Below are 7,984 nucleotides of genomic sequence, written 5' to 3'. Positions count from 1 at the left end.
AAGCATGGGAGAAGGGGAATTTTTTTCACTGTGATTTTCCCAAAGTCGCAAACCCCACTACAGACAGCTCTGGGTACAGAAGCATGCTAGGAGTCTATCTTGATGACATTGTTGTATTTTATACTATTATCTTTACAACTATAGAGTAACAAATGATGAGATACCAAAAGAATAAGTGAGAGTTCTTTAATTGGAAGTCTATTTTCATATCCAGTTAATTTTTTTCCCAGTAGGTAAATAATACATCATTTTAGAGAATTATAAGAACATTCTCATTATAAGTAGTACTTAAGATTTACAAGAGGTTAGGGGAATGGCTTTTCAATCTGGTAATTGTTTTTATGTGTATTCACTTCCTGTTGCCCCAGGAACTTAGTGAAATGTTATTTGTTCCCTGGAGAAATAATTTCAGATCTCTATATTGATAAGATACCACGAATATACAGTTTTCACAGGGAAACAAGAACAAAGCTGTATGAGGTTTCATTAAAATTTGGCCTCATTCCTAGTTTCATGGGTTAGTGAATGGCCTAAGAGATCGCCTCCTCCAGCCCCCGCCTCTACCTTATGTAGTAACTGAACAATTCAAAAAGGAGCATTTCTGCTGTTCTTAAAATTCTGGAATTTATCTTGGTAACTTAAATCTCTATAAGACCATGTTTTCTATACCAAGACATATCTTTCTATCCAACTTAATCTTTTGTGTTCTCATCTGGCAGTTTCTCTCTAGAACTTTGTGTCCTCTCTCCACTAGAGACAAAACTCAGACGGTCAGCCACCTCTGTGCAAAGACAACTTATAGTTTCAACACATGTGGTCAGCTCTCAACTAGACCAAATAATCTCATTTAAAAATTTGTCTTCTGGGTCCAGTTTTCCATTCTCACAGCCACATTAATGGATCTTGTTTAGCTTTTTGTCTCTTGTCCATTCACTGTGAATTCCAAGATTATGTGTGGTCATGAGTTGATCTGAACACTTTTGGGCTCTAATTCTAGTGTGAACCAGAAGAATGACCTTTCATTGTTTTAAGACTTCATTTGGAAATTACCACAGCTAATTTTTGGTGGTATGAAAAGGGAGGAAGCTGCTAACAAGGTCTATAAAGTATTCATTTTTTTAATTTAAAAATATTTATTAAGTGCCTATTATGTGCTAGGTACTGTTCTAAGGGTTTGGGATCCATCAGTGAACAAAACAAGAATCTCTGTCCTCTTGGAGCTTACATGACAGATGTCTGTGTGTCATATGCATTTTGTGGCATGTATTTATGGGTTTTTTTTCAGCATGCATTTATGGTCTGTAATACATCTGGAGCATCTACACATCTGGAACGGTTCTCATCCTCACATCCCCCCAAGCTGGCGAGATCGGATGATGAGAAGTCCCAGTTCCTGGCTCAGGAGAAAACAAAACTAAGAATATATTTTCAAATGAGACATTGTGTATATGGTGGCTACTTGCGTTCTGATACTTTGTGTGTTCAGAAGGCATGGAGCGGGTCCATGTGATGCCTTACCTTCTTTGTATGAAATTGTTTCTGTAGAAAAAGTGTTTTGCATCTCTCACAACTCACTTAACTATCCAGTATTTGGGACATATCGAGTTTGTAATTGGGAATTGTCTGTGCACCTGTCTGCATCTACATAGGATACGAGTATGGGTGTGCTTATGCACATTTAGACATATACTCATATAAGGAAAGCAACATAGAAGCTATTTATTAAACACGTGTATTGTGTACCTATTCTCTACAAAACATGATGCTGGACTCTTTCTTTCAGTAAGAATAATGGGTGCATAGTAGATGGAATAAGAGAGCCTGTTTCCAAATTTGACTCAGATGCTTCATATACTTGTTCCTTGTATAATCTGGGGAAAGCCATTTAACTTTTTGAACTTTGATTTCCTCACCTGAGTGTTTGGAAAATAGCTTCTAAGTTACAGTACTGGCTGCTGGAAGGGTTAAATGAGATGATGTATGTGAATGGTACTAGGCACTTAATAAATGTCTATTTTTAAAAAGTAGGTACAGATCCTGTTCTAAAGGAAGAATCAAACACATGGATTTGTCATTTATAAGAGGCAGAGAGAGATACAGATGAATGGATGCTTGTAGAGTCCAGGGAGAGGTTGTATATGGGACATGTGAAGGGGTAGGGATTCAGGAAGGTGCTGGAGGACCAGGCGTTGGAGTGGAATGGGATTTACACAAGAGGAAATGATAAGGGTAGTCTAAATCGAAGTACAGAGAACTTTTACTAGTTTAGCCACCCATACACACATTATCCTTTATGTTAAGGAAGATGTTACAAATGTGCTGCTGTGTCTTCTCCGTGTGTGATTTGTGATTGAAGACAATAATCACAGTCAGGTCACCCAATATCCAAAGTCTAAAAGGACTTGATTTTCTTTCTCACTTTCTACCTTCTAATTCAATTGCAAATTTAAAATCAGAATAATTACTTGATTTCTTATTGTCAAGTATGCTCTGTCTTTGTTTTCCACACTAGTGCTCTAATTTCATACACACATATACACAAACACGTGGTTTAATAATAAAATGTATTCCAAGATATTCATCAAGATGATAGATATTCAACAGTAATCCCGTTTCCTAAAGGTCAATGGAATTTTTAAAACATATAATAAATTTACATAGTAACGTCAAGGGCTAATTCCAGGCTCAATTCATCTTTGATGCATGGGGCACTTTCTCCTGCCTTCTCCTCCAACCTTAGATACCACAATTTCCATCCCTACTCACACACACACACACACACACACACACACACACACACCACTGCCCTCCAGCCACACCAAACTAGTTAAGGCTCCTGACTCACTGGACTTGTTCATGCTTCTATGCCTTTATGCAGATTTTCTCTCTGCCTGGAATGCTACTCCACTACCCCCTCTGTTTACTTAGGCCACCTGCTCCACCTTCCTGACCAACTCAAATGCAGTCTTTTTGTAATGCGGTCCCTGATGCCTACAAGGAAAACAGTTCTTTATGTCCCCGCTGTACCTCAGCTTCAGTGCTCATCAACCAACACTGGAATGTACTTTGCTCCTGACCATCTTCCCTATTATGCTGTGAGGTCCCTCGGGGAAAGCCTGCTGCTTTAATAAGTTCTTGTAAAGCCTGGACTTATGTAGAAGATATATAGAAAATATTTATTGATTGAATAAGTGAATTAAAAAATTGAAATGATGTAGGACTATTTTCTTTCCTGACTTTTTTACACTCAGAGTGATGGAATTCAGTTAAGCATATGAGAGGATAAACCAACCAAAGGGGAAAAACTGAGAGTGAGAATGATGAGAAAAAAATTGGGTGCTTTTGGTGGTTTTCAGGCATTCTGTAGAAAAACTAATTCCTCCAAGAGTGGTTCTCAATGTTGGCTGTATATTGGATTCACCTGGGGAGTTTTACAAACGTGATGCCTGGGTCCCAACTATAGAGACCTTGATTTAATTGGTGCTCAGTATAGCCAGAGCTTTAGCTCCCCGGGTGATTGTAAAGTGCAGACAAAATTGAGATTGACAGTCCTACGCAGTGAAGATTGTTGTGAGTGCTTCCCAGAGACTAAGGTAAGCAGAAAGATGGGGGCATACAGTATGTGCGTGTGTGTGTGTGTGTGTGTGTAATTTGTCAAGAATGTGAATTTGTGATAGGCAGGTTAGGAAGCTTCTTTTGAATTTATTAATATTTTTAAGTTTTGAGGTGCAAATCTAAAGTAAATAAGACCAATGTTTATTAACTATATTTACACATAGGCCACTCAAAGAGGTCATTTTAAAGTCTAACACTTCTGGAAGTTGGTTTTCAAAGTCATTTAGCTTTTACTTGAAAGTTGATTTATTTTTAAGCTTCTAATTTCAGACTAAATAAACACACAGTAGATTATCTAGAGAATTGAAGCCAAACCTATTTTAGGCTCTAATTAGCCCTACTACTTGAGGTGAAAGTGAGTCTTTGTTTTGAATTTTTTAGCTACTTGAGGACAAGGCACAGTTTGTATCTGTTTTCTCTGGGTAATTTACAAGTATCATTGCAGCTTTAACATCTTTATTTTCTGAGGGAAGTGCAGGCAACACAATGTCGTGATGAGAACTTCAGTTTGTAGCTAGCTAGCACTTATGCTACATGATCTGGACTTTTTTCTGAAATATAACAAGGGAATTTATACAATTAATTGTAAAGACATGGGTTTTAAACAAAATATTGGCTGCATAATCCTATATTCCAATCCAGATCCAATTGAATACTTTAAACCTCATCCAAGATTATCCAGATTACCCAGAACCAGTGATGGGCTCTGATTCTCTCCCTTCCACTGGAGCATGAAATCTCTTGGCACCAACATTATGTTTTAAACTGAACCAAAGGCTGGAAACTCGAAAATGCCCCAACAGGACAGAATTATTTTTATTTCTATTGTTATTTCAATGTAGAAAGTATGAAAACACTTTATTTTCTTTATTTTAACTTTTCACATACTAAGGAAAGCTCTATGGAGCAAAGGTCCTCATTTCAAAGGGCACCAGTGTGAAAAGAGTATTTTCTTTCTTTACTCTATACTCCAATAAATGGGCAAAAAGCCATGAGAACTTGCTATAATATATTTCTGCTATCCTTAGAACGCAGCATAGAGTAGACCCACCTTGGACCCTACGTTGAAAACTCTAGGAGATCCTTGTTATTATAATTGGAAGATTCTGAGGAATCTGAGGAGGAAGGTAATATTTGACTAGAGATTTTAAAAAAATAGAGGAAATAGATACTTGTGGAAACAATTCACTTCATAGCACATCTGTACTTTGTACTGATGATACTTTAATAAAGATCTAGTAATATCTGCAATGTTATTTTTATTTTTTTTTAATTTTATTTATTTTTTGCGGTACGCGGGCCTCTCACTGTAGTGGCCGCTCCCGTTGCGGAGCACAGGCTCTGGACACACAGGCTCAGTGGCCACGGCTCACGGGCCCAGCTGCTCCGCGGCATGTGGGATCTTCCCGGACCAGGGCACGAACCCGTGTCCCCTGCATCAGCAGGCGGACTCTCAACCACTGCACCACCAGGGAAGCCCTGACATGTTATTTTTAAATACTGTTTTTATTTAAATAACAAACCTCCATATGGCTTCTAAATTCAGGATAGAAATGTGGAGTGATGTAGCTTATTCACTCTTGCAGAGTTATCTTTGAAATTAGATATTTTTATCCCCATTTACTAAAGAATAATGACTCACCAAGGATTGTTAAGTTTCCTACACATCGTCCTTCAGCTTACTGACGTCAGGTATTATATTAATAAATTCTCTGGTATTTCAATCCTTTTAGTCCTTCTGGTTTTCACATTTTGGCTAATGTGGGTCTGCTTGTTCCTGAGAAATGGGCGCAGTCTTTTTTTTTTTTTTACCATTATGATTTGTATATAATTCATACAAATTACAAGCAAAACAACTTAATGTTGCCTTTAAATACTACCATAACATAATAAGGAGAAAAATGCAAATGGATGAATTCTAAAAAATTCCACACATCACTAGTAGCTACAATTTCCAAATTCAATGCATCATTCACAAGGTCAGTTAAAAGGACAAACATTTTAAAAGGAAGCCTTAAAAGCAATACATTTTGCAAGGGATCACCTGCAAGTTTAAGAAGTAATTCCAAGTTTTCTGAATTTTTAGAACTCATAAAGTCTCACAAATCCTGTGGGATCAGTCCCTTTTCCAGATACTTTTCTATGAGCTCATTATTCATATATTCAACAGATACCGAGCACCTATAAAGTGCTTGGCTCCATGGATATAATGGTGAAGATACAAGCCTTGCCTTCCTGCAGTGGATATTCTAGATGGTACAATAGAAGGCCATTACAGAAAAATGTGTTAAGTTTCTAAGCATGTGTATATCTATAAACTTTTACTTTAAAGAAAAATTCAAAGAGTTGGGGTCATCCTGAGACAGCAGATTACCTTTGATGAAAATAATTTATTTCACATGTGCTGTTGCTACTGTTCTCAATTCTTAATGCTTGGAATGCCACCATTCAAAAACTCTGCTTCAAATGTTATATATTTCATAACTAACTGGATAAAGAAATAGTAGAATTGGCACAGAGGAGCTATGGCTAGCCCTTGATGTTTTGACAAGAGGTAAAGAATATTTTCACATTCAAAGCTTAAAAACCTTTTCTATTAAATACAAATCCAATAGCTTCTTCCTCTTCCACCTAAAGTCACTTACTTTACCATAAATAAATCCTTTGGAAACAATCATGAGATGTATTATCCCTGTATGGTGGAAAACATCCCTAGATAATACCTGAATGACTCTAAATGATTCAGTAAGTCTGACCATCCTAAATGTATCTATTGGTTTGTTTCCCTAAAGACCTTCCCACCAAACACAATACCTTCAGCTCAGCATATGTATCTTTAGAACGAGTTCATTCTGTATTCAGATATTTCAAGTGTAGTGCACATGCTACCATTTTGTCAGGATAATTAGAGCCAGTAGAAGTAGTTCTCATTCTGTAACTTAAAATCTACTACAAAAGAAAGTAGACACCAAGATACCAAAATCTTTTACGCTTAAAGGCAAATGTATTCAGTTCCTTTCCATGCAGAACATAGTAAGGTATCTTACATGGTTGTTATTTCTTTTCCTAATCAGGTTTGGGACAACCTTTGAGGATCCACTCATGCTCCATGGTGAGCCATCTTGTACCCTGTTCTGGTATCTTACATAGAAGAGATAGGAATATTCTTGCTGACCTAGAGATTAGTCAAGGGGGGAGTGTGGTGGGAGAAGAGTTAATGTCTACTGTCTCCTCCGTTGCCGTCAAGGTCATGGTGGGGCGTTTATCCACTTGTACCAACAGATGCCTACAGAAGCCGTTCAGATACACCACAGCAGGGAGGAAGGCATGGGAGAAGAGGACCAAGAGGAGAGACTTGCTATGCTATGATGGAGTGAAGAGGCTGCTGGCTGGAAGAACCAGGAATAAGGAAGTGAAGTCATCCTCTTTAGGAGGCCATACCAAGCAGAAAGCCTCTGAAAAATCCACCAGTCACTAGAACATTCTTCTTCACAAACGACACCACCTCCTCTAGTTTGCTTTTGACCTCCGTAGGTATCTGGTTGCTCTTGCGGATCTTCAGCTGTTCCTTGGCTTTTTTCATATCCTTCTCTACCCGCTGCCCGTCCACTTTGATGTAGCCAGTATGGTTTGCAAGCTGAAGCAGGAAAAATCCACCTCCCAGAGCTGTGGCAGCCAACCTTCCAACCTTCCGGAATAAGAAACCCGTGCACCATCCAGTGACCCCTCCAATTAACAACTGGGTTGCCACGCTATACTTTTCAGCTGAAGGACCAGATTCCTGCCCAAACAGCTTGCACCACCCCGGCTGCTTTTTAGCAACTTCTGCAAGGTCCAGTGACTCAAAATTCACCTCCAAGTTTCCTTGACTGGCTGCGGCCATTTCAGCGAGCTGGTCTCGCGATGACACCCGTCGGGCCTCCGCGCGGTAGGACGCAGAGTGGCGCGCTCGCGGTCGGCGCGAGCTGGCTTCCGGCACTTGGGGTAGATGGTTCCATTCCCACGGGCGGCGGCGGGAGCGTGGGGCGCGGTCTCGGTTTGTGTAGTCTTCAGTCTGGTTTTTGGAGATCCTCCTGAGTATCTCCTGACACTTTTATTTTATTTTATTTTTTTTGGTACGCGGGCCTCTCACTGTTGTGGCCTCTCCCGTGCGGAGCACAGGCTCCGGACGCACAGGCTCAGTGGCCATGGCTCACGGGCCCAGCCGCTCCGCGGCATGTGGGATCTTCCCGGACCGGGGCACAAACTCGTGTCCCCTGCACAGGCAGGCGGACTCTCAACCGCTGCGCCACCAGGGAAGCCCTCCTGCCACTTTTAAAAGGTAAGTAATCCTTTTATCCTGCTACGGAGCACAATACTGGGGATGTGA

The 7,984-nt window shown here is 39.7% G+C and overlaps 1 protein-coding gene across 1 annotated transcript; it reads right to left on the bottom strand.

Annotated features, from left to right (window-relative positions):
• Positions 1 to 7,042: 7,042 nt before the first annotated feature.
• Positions 7,043 to 7,613, bottom strand: LOC116763756 (FUN14 domain-containing protein 2-like). The gene is given in 2 exon segments (XM_032651864.1): positions 7,043 to 7,564; positions 7,566 to 7,613. Coding segments are annotated over 2 exon segments (570 nt in total).
• Positions 7,614 to 7,984: the final 371 nt, after the last annotated feature.

The sequence above is a fragment of the Phocoena sinus genome, chromosome 12 (assembly GCF_008692025.1).
Source record: "Phocoena sinus isolate mPhoSin1 chromosome 12, mPhoSin1.pri, whole genome shotgun sequence".
Taxonomy (NCBI): Eukaryota; Metazoa; Chordata; class Mammalia; order Artiodactyla; family Phocoenidae; genus Phocoena; species Phocoena sinus.
This window is presented reverse-complemented; position numbering and strand designations above follow the sequence as displayed.